The following is an 18779-nucleotide window of genomic DNA, read 5'->3' on the forward strand; positions in this document are numbered from 1 at the left end:
ATAAAACATTCATGTTTAAAAACAAAAAATCTTATTTCTTATAGATTCTTGAGATTGGCAATGGCAAGTATTATGGACATTTTGAAGATCAAACCATTTGTTGAAGTTTCTGTGGGACAACTTTTATGGGGCTATGAAGATCCATTATTGAAATTGGCCAAGGATGTTGTACCAAAAGAACAAAAATTACCATACGAAGAATTTGGTTTGATGTATGGCAAAAATAGTACATCACTTGTAAGTAACATAAATAAACCTTATACGCCTTCTTTCACTCAATCAACTTCAATTTGCTTACACTTTAGGATCGTATTACAATATTCAGTGGAGTCAATGATATCAACAAATTCGGTATAATTGACAAGTACAATGGTCATTCATACCTGCCACATTGGGTTGGAGACGACTGCAACCGACTGAACGGAACCGATGGATCCATTTTCCCACCTCATCTAGACCACAACCGCACTTTGCACATTTACGACAAGGACTTGTGTCGTCTTCTGCCTTTGGTCTTCCAAAAGGAAGTAGTAACTAAGGGTGGTGTTAAGGGGTACCGTTTCACACCGCCAGAGACTGTTTTCGCCGATGCCGAAACACACCCTGAAAATATGTGCTACTGTCCCGGTGGTCCTGGCTCATGTGCTCCAAACGGATTGTTCAATGTTTCATTGTGTCAATATGGTAAGTTTGAGTATTAGACACTTGAGATCGTTCAAATTTCTAACCATGCTTATATTCTCTTTCAAGATTCACCAATCATGCTAAGTTTCCCACATTTCTACCTCGCTGACGATAGCTTACGAACAGCCGTCGAAGGTATTTCCCCACCAGAAAAGGAGAAACATCAACTTTTCCTTGATGTCCAACCAGTAAGTTCTAAAGCCTATCCAAAACTAAGAACTCCCTAAATTTCTGTTTTCTATTATTAACTAGGACATGGGAACGACCCTACGTGCCCGTGCTAGAATTCAAATCAATTTAGCTGTCAGTCAAGTGGTTGACATCAAACAAGTGGCCAACTTCCCCGACATCATTTTCCCAATTATGTGGTTCGAAGATGGAGTCGATGGTCTTCCCGAAGAGATTACAGACTTAATGAATTTTGCTTCAACTGTCCCACCAATGGCCAAGCAAATCCTAATGATTGCACTCTTCCTACTTGGTGTTGTTCTTCTTGTTCTAGCAGTTTTCTGCCTTATACGTGGCTCAAACCGACAGAGTACATTACATTTGGAAAATTCAAATTACCTCGCAACGGCGCAAGTCGATTTGGCCAAAAAGAAAGCAAAAGAAAATAAGCAATAAAACAAAAGACGAAGATAAGACAAGTTTTGTAATATATATCTTAAAAAAATCTTCCTTTTTCCATAAATCTACTCGTATATTATATTTCGAATGTCTCAACAACTCAAAATAAAAGAAGACTTGAAATATGAGCTTTAAAAATAAAATTCACTTGTGGCTTTCTATCCAACGAATCAAAAACGTTTCAAAAAAGCGCCACCTATCATCAATAAACGACATTCTCAATAAAAAACCATCACAAGGAAGCATAGCTTTCGAAAATCCGTCCAATTTCTTTACTTTTTTTTTCTTCTGAAACGGTTTACTCAATCCCTTCCAATACCTCATGAGTCTCAAAATATACAAAATTCTAAAAATTAAGTAAGAACTAAAACTCAAATTGGTCTTTAAAAACAGAAACAAAATAAAAAATACTATGGTTAAGTTAATAAAAAAGAAGTAAAAAACGAACAATTTAATATTTAAGTGGTTGTATATATTTAAAGAGAGAAAAAATAATTATATTTTGAAGAATAAAATATTGGAAATATAAAATTACAAGAAATATTTTTGTTTATACGATTTAAAGAAAAAAATACATATACATTTATAAATATTTATACAAAATAACAATATTTTAATTTTTTTATTTTTTTTTTGTTGGTTTAGTTTTGATCCAATTTTTTATTTTTATTTTTGATATTTGTTTTTTTTTTATTTATAATTTAAGTTAGCGGGTTTGTAACTAAAGAAACAAAAATTTAATCAAATTAATTTTGTATATGGTACGATTTTGTTTATATTAAATACACAAAAAATAAAACTATAAGTCGTGCATGAATGTGTGTTGTAGTTAAACAAATAATAATAATGATAAATTGTATATTTGGAAATAAAATATATGTTTTTTTTTTATTTTTGAAATTAGTTTTTGAATTAAATTGGTGTCTTTTTACTCTACAGAAGTTTTAAAGGTGGAGTAAGTTTTTGTTTTCGACATACAAAAAACAAAATGGCCGCTTTGAACTGTCAAAATTTCTCCGTCTGTCACATAGGTTTGTTCGATTTTCGTGACAGGTCGAAGCGAGTGTCAAAAAACTATTAAAAACTGCAATCTGATTTCTTCAACCGACAAAAAATGTGGAATGTAAGAGTGCCCTAAAACGCTGTAGAGCAAATAATGTTATTGCATACACCAGTGCAATGTTATAAACATAAGAGTTAATTCAGAACTGTAAATAGAGACACTCTGTGTTAACATTGAACAGACCTATTTATAGCGTCTTCGATTTGTATTTTTGGCAAGTTTATATTTTCAGGGTCTAAGAGAATTCTATACTCTCAGAAATATTCTCGGTTATTCACTCCAAATTTTTTTAAAAATCTTAGGATTTTTAAATTTTAAGGGCCTCTGTTAAATTTTGAATGAAACACAAATTATTTCGGAAACTATAATCATATCTTTTTATTTTGATAATATTGGTTACTTTCTTATTTACTTAAGGTTGCGTTACAGTCTTATGTGAATCAAGCTCGGTCCCTAGCGAGATGTCTCCAGTTTCGCACTTCAAGTTGGGTGAGGTCACTTTTCACTTGTGACCCGCGGTCTTCCTCTACAAAGCTGTCCTGCGGGTGTTGATTCGAAGACTTTCCGTGCCGAAGCATTGGTTTCCATGCGCTTTACACGACCTAGCCATCTAAGCCGTTGGACTTTAATTCTTTTAACTAGGTCAGTGTCGCTGTACAGCCCGTACAGCTCGTCGTTCTATTCCACAGGACCGTTGATCATACAAAAACCTTTTCTTTTAAAACGACCCAAGGTTCTCCACCGTAAAGCAGGACGGGGATGATCAAGGTCCAAAGAAACAGCTGTTAGCTACCTCATAGTTACGTTTGGCGATGGCGACGTTTTGAACAAGAAGTCATTGTTGTAAGCCCTTTCTTGATGACACCATATACTTTGTTTTTCTTTCATTAACCGCTAAACCCATTTTAGTGCATCTAGTATTGACGTGGGAGCACTGAATTATTCTTTCCAGTGCGGTGTTAAAAATAAATCACATGACAGTGCATCACCATGTCTAAAGCCTTTTTTGACATCGAAAGGTTCTGTTAAGTTGTTTCCAACCTTTGTGAAGTAGCGTGAATTCTCCATGATCATCCTGCACAAACGGACGAGTTTGGCAGGGATGCCAAAACTAGACATGGCTCTATACAGGTCGTCCCTGTAGATCCTGTCATGTGCGGCCTTGAAATCGATGAAAATATGGTGGGTGTAAATTTAGTGTTCTTGGGTTTTTTCCAGGATCGCCCGTAATGTGAATGTTTGATCGGCTGTGGATTTTCCTGGTCTAAAATCACACTCATAAGGACCTATCAGGTTGTTGACGATGAGCTTAAGACGTTCACATATTACGCCAGAAAAGATCTTGTAAGCGATGTTAAGTAGACTGATGCTTCTACATTTGGTGCAGTTTAGAAGGTCTCCTTTATTCAGAATCGGATAAACAATACTAAGGTTCCATTCATCGGACATGCTTTCTTCCGACCATATCTAACAGATAATTTGGTGAATGTTCCCAACAAAATGATCTCCATCAGCTTTGAAGACCTTGGCATTCTTGGCATCTGCTCCAGCAGCCTTGTTAGGCCTTAGCTTAGATATGACATTCTTAACTTCGTCTAAGACAGAAAGACGGGATTGTTGGCTTTCGTCGTCTATGTTGAATGGATCCTATTGCCTGACAGCGGAATTCGGTTCGCTGGCGCCGTTATATAGTCGGTCGGAAAAAAGGAAGCAACAACATTTGGATATCAGAAGAATCTTGGCAAGGATCAACGAACGCAAACAGTTAATGGCTCGAATAACTGCTGCACAAGAGGAAGAAAGAAACGAGCTGGAGTCCTCGTATTGCATGAAAAAAAAGAGAGGTTCACCGCAATGTGCGCCGCGACAAGCGTAACTACATCAACGCATTGGCGCAAGATGCAGAAGATGCTGCAAACAGGTGTGAAAGCAGGAGCGTTTACAGAATAACCAAAGAGCTGACCGGTACACACAGCTCAAAGCAACACCTAGTGAAAGAAGTAGAGCAAGTCAGAAGGTGGAAAAAACACTTTTCCTCAGTTTTAAATCGAGTGTTTGCAAACAGCGTGCAGCCGATAACTTCTGAAGCGCCTGAAGAAACTAATCCCCGAATACGCACCGCAACTTCTAGAAAGGATAGATTGTTGCCGAAATTAAAGCAGTTAAGAACAACAAAGCGGCAGGACTTGATGGAATTCCCGCAGAGTTTTTACAAGCAGCGCCAACGTCATCAAGCGATCTGCTTCATAAATATTTATAAAAGAAGCCTGGACCACCGAATACTTAACCCATGAGTGGAAGAAGGGAATTATCGTCAAACTCCCAAAAAGAGGAGATCTTACAAAGTGCGAAAACTGGAGAGGAATTTGCGTTCTACCAGCCGTTGCCAAAATAGTAGCAAAAGTTACACTGGAACGCATCAGAGAACACCTTGAGGCCACACTCGATGCCGAACAAGCGGGATACCGCTCTGGATCGTCCTGTATTGATCATATTACCACCTTGCGAATCATTACAGAACAGTGCGTTAAAAAACGATCACCACTACACCTTGTGTTCATCGACTTCGAGAAGGCCTTTGATAGCGTTAACAGGGAGTATATCCGAAGCGGAGTCTGAAAGGTCTGTATTCTGTCGTCAATATTGGTTTTGTTGGTGTAAGCGATGTATGGACTTTGATGTCCTATTTAAAGCACTTGGATTACGCGAACGATGTTTGCTTACTATCCCATATGATCATGGATCTCCATCAAATGACAACAAATGTGGAGAGAGAAGCAGAAGTTGTGGGGCAGAAAATTAATTGCGGAAAAACAAAAATGACCAGCCTCGGAACCCGACCATCCTTTCAAATAAATATTTTCTCGCAACCGTTGGAAAAGTGGAGAGCTTTCAATACCTTAGAAGCATCGTTTCCATCGAAGGTGGAACCGAACGGGACATCATCTGCCGCATCGGCAAAGGTAAAGCAGAGTTCGGTATGAATAACTCCATCAGCTTAAGAATAAAGCTACGACTGTTTCGCACAAATGTCGAATTTATGCTTCTTAATGGGTGCAGCACTTGGAAGGTTACTTCAGCGATAACAAGAAGGCTGCAAACCTTTGTAAATAGATGTTTTCGTAACATCCTAAGGATTTTCTGGCCAAACCGTATTTCAAATGAGGTGCTTCATAGAAATACAGGTCAGGAACCTATAGAATCTATAATACAAAAACGTAAGTGGCAATGGATTGGAAGGTAACGACTGCATTGCAGGCCAAGCAATCCAGTGGAATCCGCTCACATAAGAAGGAAGACAAACTGGACGACCGAGAAGCACATTTCACAAGACAGCTGAGGCAACAGTCAGCGTCACTAGGCAAGAGTTGAAGGAAGCTGAAACTCATCTCTGGAAACCGTACACGATGGCGCGAAGGCGTATTAGAGGCCATATGCCTTTTAAGGGGTTCCCAACAGACTGAACTCAGAATTGTTCAGTCCGTTAGGAACACCTACGCGCCATCTTGTACGGTTTCCACACCTAAGTAAGTAAGTCAGTTATACAGTATGCATAAGTCGTCCTTTCATATCCTCAGTATTGACTGCAGGTCCACTATGATGTATCCACTTTAGTCTTTGCAGCCTCATCTTAGATAATATTAGAAGTTATCGATTTCCCGGCGGATTTCTCTGCAATAATTTTTGTACAGGGACTGAAGATTACAGTAAAGACCATATATGGTTAGAACAATTCTGGGCGAAAAGATATATAATAAAAGGGTTCTCCATTTTGTGGCTTGAAAAGCATAAGCCTGAAATTCGACATCTGTCAAACTACGTTGATAAGACAATTTTTTTTTCAGTTGAAAGTCTGACATTTAAGAAAATGGATCGCTTAACTACCGTACGTAGGTACGTCGAATGCGTGCTTGAACAACAGACATTGGACGGCGATTTTTCGAAAAAAAAATTTGTTCAGCGATGAAGCACATTTCTCACTCGGTGGGTATGTTAAAAAAACAAAATGTTCATATTTGGGGTTCTGAGAATCCTCAAGTCCACAAAAAGTCACTGTTTGATGTGCTCTTTAGTTCGGAGGTGTGATTGGACCTTATTTCTTCGAAATCGACAACGAAACGACTGGCACCGTTAATTTGGAGCGTTATGGTCATATGAGAACTGTCTTTATTGTGCCCGCTAATAAAAAATACGACTTGAAGAATATGTGGTTGAAACAAGACGGTGCCACATGACACAGCTCAAGTGGATATGGCTTAATTTCTCGTCGTGGCGATATCAACTGGCCACCAAGATCTTGCTATTTGACACCGCGGGACTTTTGGATTAACATTTGTCAAGTTATGGCTGAGATACAGCCCAATATGTGCCAAAAGGTGGTCAAAAATTACCTCCAAGGAATCGATGCTTGCAACAACTCGCCAGGTGGCCATTTAAATGATAAAGTCAACGTTCAAAATTTAAAATAAAAAAGAAATATCATAAACAAAAATATTTCATATTAGTTTCATTTACTTTTACTTTTGAAATCGCTAAATGGATAACCCTGTATATTAGAAAAAAAAAAACAATTTTTTTGATTGCCATGTGTATTATTTTAAAAGTTTAATTATTATTTATTCAATCGATTTCGACTTTTGTGCAAATTCTAAGTTTATTAACACCTACATACTTCATTTTTATCAAATTTTTAAATGCAAGCCAGGGCACAACAATAAAGTCTTATCAAACTAAGAGAATTGAAGTCTTTTCAGAGGCGCTTAAATTCATCAGAGATATATTTTTTTTTTTTTTTTTTGAGTAAATGACTTATGTAACTTTTTGTTAATAAATCTGTTTTATTTTTCTGCGCGTTTGTTTTATTAAACAAATGTTTACCCAGCGGTCTACCAGCATTGTTAATTGATGCCCCTTCGCTTTACTATTGTTATATTTTTGTACACAATTCTTAGCTAATTTATTTCACTTGCTTAAATAAAAAGAATTATTATCTGTTCAATTTTAATATTATGGTACCTACGCACATTTCAAATTTTCGCCAACGACAAAATTTCGACTAATCAATGTACTTTACACCAATTAATAGCTTTTTCTTGGAATAAGTCGATTTTTTCTATTGCAAAATATAATTTAAACTTTTCATAATAAGAGATTTGAATCTTTACATTAAGACAACTTTTAGAAAAAAAAGCACAGGAAATGTATGGCTCTGATGTGCCGTAGTCTGCAGGGACCTTTAAGAAATATTAATGCCTCTTAAATTAAAACTCAAATAAAAATGTGTTTTCTACTAAATTAATTAATCTTTATTTTCCGACAAAGCAATGATGTTGGTATACCGAAGAAACGGTCCTATTTAAAAGAGCGTATGATTTTGAAATATTCATAAATTCAGTAACACTCGTGCTGGTTGTTCAACTCTAACGATATGCTGAATTTTGTCAAATTTGGATTAAGTTGCCTTTTGGCGACAGTTTTACTTTTTGCTAGTGCTGGCAATGCACAAATTGCAAACGCTGCTGTGAATCTTTTAACTTTTGGCCTAAATGCTAAGGATTTCATTTCTGAGGAACTTCTTCCAGCTGATTGTAAGTACAACCAAAAAAGGCTCTTTTTCTCTTAGACTGGGGTTCAACTAGGTTAATTCTGGTTGAACCTATGCCTTAATCTTCTAAAATCAGTGAACAACGATCATTTAATATATGATATATTTGTTATTTAGTGCCACCTCAAAATGCCAGTTACGACTTCATCATTGTGGGAGCTGGACCAGCAGGTTGCGTTCTGGCAAATCGACTCTCTGAGAACCCTAATTGGACTGTTTACCTGTTGGAAGCTGGAGGAAAGGAAAACTTCGCTCATGACATTCCAGCTTTGGTGTCACTTCTCCAAAAGACTAATTCCAACTGGGGATATAAATCCGTTCCACAAAAAAAATCTTGCTTCGGTATGTACAACAACGAGTGTGCTCTTCCTAGGGGCAAGCTTCTAAGTGGTACCAGTGGAATAAACTTTATGATTTACAATCGTGGAAATAAGAGAGATTTTGATCGTTGGGCTGAAGCAGGAAACTACGGATGGTCTTACGATGATGTCTTACCATATTTTAAACGATCGGAAGCTGCAAATTTAAAAGACCTTGAAAATTCCCCATATCATAATACAACTGGTCCTCTAAGTGTTGAAGATGTTTCATACAGAACTAAAATAGTTGATGCTTTTGTTGAGGGAGCTCAAGAAGCTGGTCATAAATTGAATGACTACAATGGAGAATCACAGATGGGAGTATCATATGTTCAAGCCACAACCAAAAAAGGTCACAGGCACTCAGCTGCAAAGGCTTATTTGGACCCAATTAGTCAGGAACGAAAGAATCTCCATATATTGACCTTTGCAACCGTTCTCAGGATTCTAATTGATACTGCTACGAATTCATCTTATGGAGTTGAATTCTTGTACAGAAACAAAAAGTACACCATTCGAGCTAAGAAGGAAGTTATTCTATCAGCAGGTGCCTTCAATTCTCCACAGTTGCTGATGCTTTCCGGAATCGGTCCTAATGACGTACTTACATCTGTTGGGATTCCAATAATCAAAGAACTTCCGGTTGGAAAAATTATGTACGATCACATGAGTTTCATCGGCCCAGTTGTCACAGTAAACACAACCAGACAGACACTATATGCCACCCGTTTGGGACCAATTGACTATCTGCGGTACAAAACTGGTAGTCCTTCAACACGATTCTCGACCATAGGTGGTGTGGAATCATTGGCTTTTATCAAAACCCCTAATTCAACGGAACCCGCTGATATGCCAGATATTGAAATAATTATGGCTTCAACAGGCTTTGCTGGTGATTTTGGAACGGGATTGAAAGAAGGCGCCAATCTGAAGGATACAATTTACAATACCATGTTTAAGCCACTTGCTGATAAATTTCAAGATCATTACACAAATTTGATTTTGCTGTTCCACCCTAAATCATTTGGGTACATTTCATTGTTGAACAATGATCCAACAACTCCACCAATTATCGATCCTAACTATTTCGCAGTGGATGAAGATATTGAGGTAATTTTGGAGGGTGTCAAGGAAGCAATTCGAATTACAGAAACTCCTGCTATGCAAAAGATCGGTGCAAAATTGCATGATATTCCAACACCAGGCTGTGAAGATCAAACATTTGGAAGTGATGATTATTGGAGATGTTCGATTAAGGTTCTTTCTTATACACTGCATCATCAAGTGGCCACTTGCAAAATGGGACCGTCTAGTGATCCAACAACCGTTGTTGATCCACAATTAAAGGTGCACGGTGTGAGGAAATTGAGAGTTGCTGATACAGGAATCATACCAATTCCACCAACAGCTCATACCAATGCTGCTTCGTTTATGATTGGGGAAAAGGCTGCCGATATGATAATAGCAGAGTGGCAGTAGTTTATTTCAAATAAAAAAATCATTTGAATAAATAAAATTATTCTAGCAGTTTTGAAATAGAGTCCTGTATACGCTAAAACTTTTTTTTACAGCAAGGAACTGTCACTTAGTGGTTTTCATGAACCGAAAGACAAAGGCAACAGGTCTCATTAATAAACAAACAGACCTAAAATCTGTCAAACTAAAGTAAACAAATGAATGCAATTGCATTTTTGAAAATATATTCATTTCAAAATAAGGGTATCACGATTTCTTTAAGCCCTATTTTATCGCTAAAAGTTCTGCCAGAACAACGCTACAATGATTGAGAAGGCGGAATGAGAGACTTAATTTCAGTCATTCAGAGTACAAACCTCCAACAACGCCTTCATTTATTTTTGACCCATCTCTTTATAAACGTGGAGTGCCCTATCCTCCCAGAAATATCTGGAAGGTGTAGAAATCTGGAAGTTTCTGTCAAATTGCAGTTGAGGGATGGTGAAGCCTGTGTGGTTTGTAATTGATTTTAAATATCTAAGAATTAGGAAGTGGCCAATGTTGTTGTTAATCTTGTTCGACAAAGCCTTGCGGCGAATAGCAGAGCTTGCAAACATTTGTTTGCTAAATATATCAAGGGGTGCTAGGTAGATCAAAGTGTCCAATGCCTCAAATGCAGTCATGTGAAGCGCTCCGCTTATACATATGCAAGTTGAACGTTACTTATTTTCACGTTTTATAGGTTTTTCTAAAGCAGTCCACCTTGAACTGTACGAGCTATGTCCAGATGTAGATGCGTTTAAAAAAATCTAAAACACGCCTTCTTCCCTAGTTCCGCCATATCGAGTAATTTGACAAAAACGCTCCAGCCCCCAAGACGGACTATGGGAAGACTAAAACTTCGCTACTAGGATCGCGTGGTTATTGACACATGAGCGCTTGGTCTCGCCAACTGGAAGGAGCTGATAAGAGACCGCAAACGATGAAAGAACTCAATATTTCAGTCTGAGACCTTCAATAGATAGGTAGCCGGATAAATAAAGTAAGTACAGTGGACGTCCAGTATAACGAATGATATAATGTTCGAGGTCATTCTCTATAACGAGAGCGTTCGTTATATCGATCGACTTTTCCATTCAAAAAAATTTAAGTAAGTGGTTGATTTATTAATTTATTTATTAATTTGTACAGCCTATTTTCCATATTAGAAAACTATCCCTTTCGCATAGATTTACGTTGTAGAGAGCCATTGTGTGTCAAGTTCAGGTTCTTCAAAATTTTTGTGCGACTTTTCTTAATCCCACATATTGTTGATTTTGGCACACGGAATTTTATTGAAATTTCCTTAAGTGAAACGCCTTTGTTGCCCTCATCAATAATTTTGACTTTGTCTTTTAATGAAAGCCGAGTACGTTGAGATTTTGTATTCATTTTAATATTTTGTACACAAAACTAAATCTACAAAATTATTACGGAGCGTTTCAACCAGACGAGACTTTAAAAAACAAAAACATTATTTAACTGCTAACATTATCTTGCCGTCATGTCATTGAATATGTGTGTGTAAGACCGTACATAAAATTCAAAACTGCATAGCGATAGACAAACCAAAAAATAAGAATTCTAACAAAAATGTTTTAGTAGGCGATGCGAAGACTAAACGAAAAACAGAAAGCTTGTTACAGTTTTGAACCTTTGGCGCACACACATACATATGTACGAGAATAAACTTATGTGTTGACATAAAAATATATGCACTGATCACAATGGCAAGAAAAAAAATCATTTTAAGGCAATATATATACGCGTTCGTTATATCGGATAGCAAATTTTTATCATCGTTCGTTATTTAGAGATGTTAATGTAAATTTCAAAAGCGTTCGTTATATCGCAAATTCGCTATATCGGGCATTCGTTATATTGGACGTCCACTGTACAAGCAAAACGCGCTGCTATGTGTATCATAAATAAATTACTATATTTAAAATTATTAACATTTTTTTGTTTGTATTTTTTGTTGTTATTACTTTTGCCACTCTGCTATTATCATATCAGCAGCCTTTTCTCCAATCATGAACGATGGAGCATTTACATGAGCTGATGGTAGCGTTGGTATAGGTGAAGTGTCAGCGACTCTCAATTTTCGTATGCCGTGTACCTTCAATTGTGGATCGACAACTGTTGTTGGATCACTAGAAGGTCCCATTTTACAAGTGGCCACTTGGTGATGCAAAGTATACGAAAAAATCCTGATACAACATCTCCAATAATCATCACTGCCAAATTCGTGCTGTTCACATCCAATGGTTGGAACATCAAACAATCTTGCACCGATCCTTTGCATAGCAGGTGTATTTATAATTCGAATGAATTCCTTCACACCCTCAAGAACAAACTCAATATCTTGTTCCTTGAAGTAATAGTTGGGATCGATAATTGGAGGAGTTAATGGATCTCTATTTTTCAAGGTAAGGAACCCAAATGATTCCGGATGATAGTGGAAAATTAGACCCGAAAAATGATCTCTTCCCCTAAGTTGCTTGAACATCTCATTGTAATATATATCTCGGAAATTAGCGCTTGGACTCAATCCTGTATTGTAGTCACTAGCAAAGCTTGCAGAAACCATAATTATCTCAACATCGGGCATCTTGGCTGGTTGATTTGAATTTGGTGTTTTGATAATAGTCAATGCCTCTACGCCACCTATGGTCGAGAATCTTGTCGAGGGATCACCTGTTTCGAACCTGAGAAAATCAATTGGTCCCAAACGGTCAGCGAAGAGTGTTTGTCCTGTCGTATTTACTAATACAACTGGACCAGCAAAACTCATGTGATCGTACATAATTTTTCCAACCGGAAGTTCTTTGATTATCGGTATTCCAACCGATGTTAGCACATCCCTGGGACCGATTCCGGAAAGCATCAGCAACTGTGGAGAGTTGAAGGCACCTGCAGATAAAATAACTTCCTTCTTAGCTCGAATGGTGTACGTTTTGCCTTTGTAAACAAATTCAACTCCATAAGTTGAATTCGTTTTAGGATCAATTAGAACCCTAGTAACGGTTGCAAAGGTCAATATATGTAGATTCCTTCGTTTGTTTTTAATTGGGTATAAATAGGCTTTTGAAGCCGTATGCCTGTGACCTCTTTTGGTGGTGGCTTGAACATACGATGTTCCCAACTGTGATTCACCGTTGTAGTCATTCAGTTTGTGACCAGCCTGTTGTGATCCCTCAACAAATGCTTCAGCTATTTTAGTTCTGTACGAAACATCTTCAACACTTAGAGGACCAGTTGTATTATGATATGGGGAATTTTCAAGGCCTATCAAATTTGCAGCTTCTGATCGTTTAAAATAGGGTAAGACATCATCGTAAGACCATCCGTAGTTTCCTGCTTCAGCCCAGCGATCATAATCTATCCTATTGCCACGAATATAGATCATGAAGTTTATGGTACTGGTACCGCCTAGAACTTTACCCCTTGGAAGGGCACACACATCGTCGTACATACCCTTACAGGCATTCTTTTGCGGAACTGAGTAGTACCCCCAATTCGAATTTGTTCTCGGCAGAAGTGATACAGCAGCTGGGATATCATGAGCGGCATTCTCCATTCCTCCGGCTTCTAACAAGTAGACGGTCCAATTAGGATTTTCAGAGAGTCGATTTGCCAAAACGCAACCTGCTGGTCCTGCTCCCACAATAATGAAGTCATAACTTGAATTTTGAGCTGGTACTGAAAATTTAAATAGTTTTAAATCATTTAGTTCACTGATTTATGTTAGTTTAGACAATGATCCAACACACTTTGTACACTAATTTGGTGAAAGAGTTATTAGTCGAATCTTTGGTCAAGCTGTCAAAACTAGCTACACAAACTTACAATCAGCAGGAAGAAGTTCCTTCGAAATAAAATCTTGAGCATCCAGGCCAAAAATTAAAGTTTCCGCTAATATTTCAGCAATTTGTGCATTTCCAACACTGACATATAGTAAAACTGTCAAGAGTAGAATTCGAAGTTTAATTTTTCCAAAATTCGGCATTTTGTTAGAAGCAATTTTCAGGACGGCCAACCGGGAGTAATTGTGAGTTTTACTGAACCTATGTTATGAAGACGTTATGGTTTTATGCTTTTTTTTAAATAGAATCTGTAGCACGTTTAATGAGCTTCATAAATTTTAAAGATAACTTTTTTATTTATTTACTTTGTAAACAATATTTTTTTTTCTTAAAGGTACCTGCACACTTATGAACTAGGTGTGCACCAAGTTTAAGTCTGCGAAAAGCCGAGTTCTTGTGCACTGTGAGGAATAGACTGCCTCGTATTCTGCTGTACACTTTCACGGACCGCGGCGATGTTCTCGTCGATCTTGCGTTCCTTGAACGTACGGGTGTTGATTGTTTACTGGACCGGTCTTCTAAATTTGGCCACCAAACGTTTAAGGGCCACTACAAAAACTCATTTTACTAAAAATGTTTTATCATTTGAACGTGCTGTTTAATCGTGTAATTTGACATGATGATTTGGTAAAAACCGTTGAATAATAAACATAGTATTTGACAGATGCCTACAGAACATAAGGGCCACCACGGGGCGCCAGAATCTACCCGCACAAATTTAAAAACCCTATATACCTAATTTATTAGAAATGTTTAACCAACACTTTTTCATATATTTATTTCGAACTTTCACAAGTGTGCAGGTAGAGTTAAATTCATGACCCAGTTCCAAATAAAAAAAAAAAAAACGAAAATTGAAATTAAAAATGCCAACATTTCAAAAGTAATTCATAAGACAACATTTTATATTGAATCACGTTTAGGATAAGCGAAATAATTTAAGGCCTCTTAAGCCGTAACAAAAGAGTTTATGTAAAATAGAAAAATTTCTTATCACTAACTTGATATAAGATATAAGGAACTTATTCTTGGATTTAAAAATACTATTAATAGAAGAAGTTTTTAAAACAAAGTAAGGTAAATTAAAACAATTAGGAGGTTATGCAAATAATTAATTTATAGTACCGAATTGAAACATAAATATGTCTAAATAATCTAGATAAACGTGTCGTTAAACTTTAATACCAGGGCCGGCCACAATGAATACTCTTACTTACTTACTTATGGTGGCGCTACATTTCTATGTGAACTAGGGCCTCACCTAACAAACTTCTTCATCTTGCTTGATCTCTCCTCAGTTGCGCACACCGAGTAGGGTAAGGAACTTTTTACTTGTATGCACCACTTGATCCAAGACCTTCCTCTACTGCTCTGCTTTGTAGTGCTGGATTCGAAGACCTTACAGTCTTCAGCCGTAGCATAAATTTCAAATGATCAATATCTTTCATGGTCAAAACATTACAATAACTGAGGAGCGTAAGTTAGTGCGGGGAATTCTTTCCTGTGCCACCTAAATTTTTTTTTAAACTGCCTTCAAAACCTACGGCTTATCAAACTATATCTCCGCGCCAATTTTGAAATAACTTGCATACATCTTACATCAATATACACATAAATCTATTGTTCAATTTTGAACTTCCCCTTGAATATCATTTAAACACATTGCAAACAGCAACGGCCCAAGAATTGACCCCTTAGGAACACCAGACAAAAGTGGAGGCATTGTTTCCTCTGCAGATAAAGCTTGCCTTCTTCTCGAAAGGTAAGAACGCATTAATTTGGAAGATGATTTCGAAAATAGAACTGACTTTCCATTTTTGAGATCAGAATGTTATAAATAACCATATCAAATGCCTTAAAAAATCAATCAGTCCTAAGAATGAAAACTTTACATCGTCAATTGCACACCTTCAGTCATCAGTAATTTTGAGAACTGCAGATAACAGCTGTGGTTCTTACTAAATCCCGGTTGGTAAAAACAAAAAAGTTTATTATATTTTATGAAGCTTGAAATCTAGCTATGCAAACGTTTTTCTAAGACCTTTGAAATAAATGGAAGGATCGATATGGGTCTATATTCACGGGGTGTTAGGGAGGTTGGTTTGACTTCTTTAATTTGAATTGATTTTGAAAGGCTGAGAAACATAAGGTATAAAATTCGGTGCGTTTTTAAGATTAATTCGAAGATTGAACTTTTGCAAACTCACGGTTCCAAGATCTCTGATATTTTCCAAAGTTTTTTAGGGGACAGATCTTAACTTGTTTCGCAAAGCCCGAAAAGTGTTGTGAAAATCTTTTATGCGTATTTGGTGCATGTTTAATTGGTTCCGGAATTTTATACTGAAATTCAAAAATTAAATACTGGCTAACCGCAGGGCTCTGTTTTATCTATTACTCCTTTTTTAACATTTTAAATTATTAAAAAAAATGTCTAAGGCAAATCTGCTACAAACCTTAATTTCCCAGATGTGTACAAGTTTAAATTTAGGCTGACAGCCAAACATACGAAAATGTCGAACGCTCTTTTCTGACCTTAAAAAGAACAAACAATTCCAAAAATATTCAGACTCTTTTATTTTTGAAAGTTAAACAAAATTTCATGAAAAAGACCGGAAACATAATGATCTTCACTCCATTCAGACTTGATCATATCGGCAGCTTTCTCGCCGATCATTAAAGAAGCAGCATTTGTGTGTGCCGTTGGTGGCGCTGGTAGAATACTTGTGTCTACTACTCGTAACTTTCTTACTCCATAAACTTTTAGTTGAGGGCTTACCACTGCACTGGGATCGCTTGAAGAACCCATTTTACATGTAGCCACTTGGTGATGCAGGGTATAGGACAGAGTTTGAATCGAACATCTCCAATAATCGTCAGTTCCAAATTCAAAGTTCTCACAGCCAGGCACAGGATTTGTGAACAAAGTTGCATTGATACTCATCATGGCAGGTGTTTCGGCCAAACGAAGTCCTTCCTTGATTCCAGACAACATAACTTCAATGTCTTTATAGTTTGAGAAATAATTTGGATCAATCAGTGGCGGAGTGAAAGGGTTGCTATCCGCTAGCCATACTCTGCCAGTTGACTTAGGGTGGAATGGCATAACCATTATTGTGAAATGTTCTGTTCCTTCTAAGGACTTAAATCCTGTAGTATAAATGTCGTCCTTGAAATTTCCACTTTCTTTCAGAGCTGTTCCATAATCACTAGCCAAACTCACTGATGCCAAAATTAGCTCAACATCTGGCCGATCATCACCATCATTGCTGGAAATGGATTGTTGTGACCTTATGAATGTTAAAGCTTCAACTCCTCCAATGGAAGACAATCTTGTAGATGGATCACCTGCTTGATATCTTGCATTATCGTCGGGAGTTATTCGATCGACAAAGAGAGTAGCTCCGGTAGAGTTTGTGGTGAATGTTGGGCCAATATGAGACATGTGATCATACATCGTCTGCCCAACGGGAAGATCAACCAACTGTTGAATTCCCACAGCCTCAAGCACATCTCTCGGACCCACTCCTGACAACATAAGCAGTTGTGGAGAATTAAATGTCCCAGCTGACAAAATTACTTCCTTTCTAGCTTTGATCGTGTAGCTCTTACCCTGATGGACAAAATTAACTCCATATGCCGAGAGGCTTTCATCGATGAGGACTTTTGTTACGGTCGCAAAGGTCAGAACACGCAAGTTCTTCCTTTGGTTCAGAATTGGCAAGACGAAGGCTTTAGCTGCAGAATGTCTGTGTCCATTTTGAGTCGTCGCCTGAACAAATGATGTTCCAAATTGTGATTCGCCATTGTAATCAGTCTGAGGATAACCTAGATCCACGGATGCCTTGACAAACGCCTCAGCCATTTGAGTTCGATATTTAACATATTCTACACTCTGCAAACCTGACGTATTATGATATGGAGAATCTCTCAAACCCTCCAAGTTTGCTCTCTCTGATCGCTTGAAGTACGGCAGAACTTCCTCATATGACCATCCGAAATTTCCAGCTTCTGCCATTCGATCGAAATCTTTTCGATTTCCTCGATTGTAGATCATAAAGTTAATGCCACTCGATCCTCCTAGAAGCTTCCCACGAGGCAGAGCACACTTCTTATCGTTCATACCAAGACACGCCTTCTTCTGCGGTGTAGAGGTATAATTCCAATTAGATTCTGTCAAGGGCAAATAACTTGTAAGTGCTGGAATATCATGGACAATATTTTCCGTTGAACCAGCTTCGATGAGAAAAACAGTCCAATTTGGGTTTTCGGAGAGTCTGTTAGCCAAAACACAACCTGCTGGTCCAGCTCCAACAATAATGAAGTCAAAACACTCATTTTCAGTTGGTACTATATAAATATAAAGAGCAAGAGAAGTCTAAGAAAAATTTCACTCAAAAAAGCAGCTTTTTGTTCAACTTACATTCAACCGGTTTAACCCTTTCCTCATTGTAAGCATCTTGACCCAATTTTAATATATCCTCAATACTCTGACTGGAACCAAGTTCAAGGCAGCTGATGAATAACAGTAGTAGTTCCACTGAAAACCACTCTCGAAATTTAAGCATGGTTTCTCAATTAGTTGATGAATTTTAAACTAAACTCAGTTAAAGATGGAATTGGCTTTTATAGGAATCTTTGAACTTAGATGACTCATGTTTAAGATTGCATGAATACAAATTTATATAAGAACTTGATTTTTCAAATAAAAAAATTAATAGAAAGTTGTACAGTAAAACCCGAATAAGTACCTTTTAAAGATTACACATTCGAAACCAGATGATCTGTTAATTTAGCTCTTCCTTGTGCTTTAAGCCTTAAAATTTAACAATAGCAAAGTAATGATCTAAATCTACATTAATGGAGAGTAATGTAAATTGTAATGTAATTAAATGTTTTTGTTATCTATTTGTTGTTAATATTATATAAGTATATACGTAAGTGCTTATTTATATATGCTATATGCACTTAAGCGGCTTTTTTTTGTTACTACTGAACCCGCATAACTGCCCGTCAAAACTTGTTATTACAGGTGAAACACTTTTCCGGGTCTCACTGTATTTGTCTTTTTGTTTTAATTTATG

The 18779-nt window shown here is 37.2% G+C and overlaps 3 protein-coding genes across 3 annotated transcripts in view; 1 reads left to right on the forward strand and 2 right to left on the reverse strand.

Annotated features, from left to right (window-relative positions):
• LOC129950371 (uncharacterized) overlaps window positions 1-9878 on the forward strand; it is a 60537-nt gene extending 50659 nt beyond the window's left edge. Inside the window, exons 5-10 of the mRNA XM_056062314.1 lie at window positions 45-237; window positions 306-684; window positions 751-872; window positions 937-1301; window positions 7772-7962; window positions 8097-9878. Coding sequence (XP_055918289.1) covers window positions 45-237; window positions 306-684; window positions 751-872; window positions 937-1301; window positions 7772-7962; window positions 8097-9817 — 2971 coding nt within the window. The 3' untranslated portion in view covers window positions 9818-9878. The remainder of the gene's footprint in view (window positions 1-44; window positions 238-305; window positions 685-750; window positions 873-936; window positions 1302-7771; window positions 7963-8096) is intronic.
• A 1868-nt stretch (window positions 9879-11746) lies between these two features.
• LOC129952316 (glucose dehydrogenase [FAD, quinone]-like) lies at window positions 11747-13878 on the reverse strand. The gene is made up of 2 exons (XM_056064852.1): window positions 13682-13878; window positions 11747-13534 (listed from the first exon to the last, which is right to left on the reverse strand). The coding sequence occupies exons 1-2, from the start codon at window positions 13839-13841 to the stop codon at window positions 11817-11819; spliced, it is 1878 nt and encodes a 625-aa protein (XP_055920827.1). The 5' UTR covers window positions 13842-13878; the 3' UTR covers window positions 11747-11816.
• Window positions 13879-16263: 2385 nt separating this feature from the next.
• On the reverse strand, window positions 16264-18267 carry LOC129951138 (4-pyridoxate dehydrogenase-like). The gene is made up of 2 exons (XM_056063154.1): window positions 18119-18267; window positions 16264-18045 (listed from the first exon to the last, which is right to left on the reverse strand). Exons 1-2 carry the CDS (start codon window positions 18261-18263, stop codon window positions 16271-16273), a joined length of 1920 nt encoding a protein of 639 aa, XP_055919129.1. The 5' UTR covers window positions 18264-18267; the 3' UTR covers window positions 16264-16270.
• Between the last annotated feature and the right edge of the window lie 512 nt (window positions 18268-18779).

Source organism: Eupeodes corollae, chromosome 3, assembly GCF_945859685.1.
Source record: "Eupeodes corollae chromosome 3, idEupCoro1.1, whole genome shotgun sequence".
NCBI classification, from domain to species: Eukaryota; Metazoa; Arthropoda; class Insecta; order Diptera; family Syrphidae; genus Eupeodes; species Eupeodes corollae.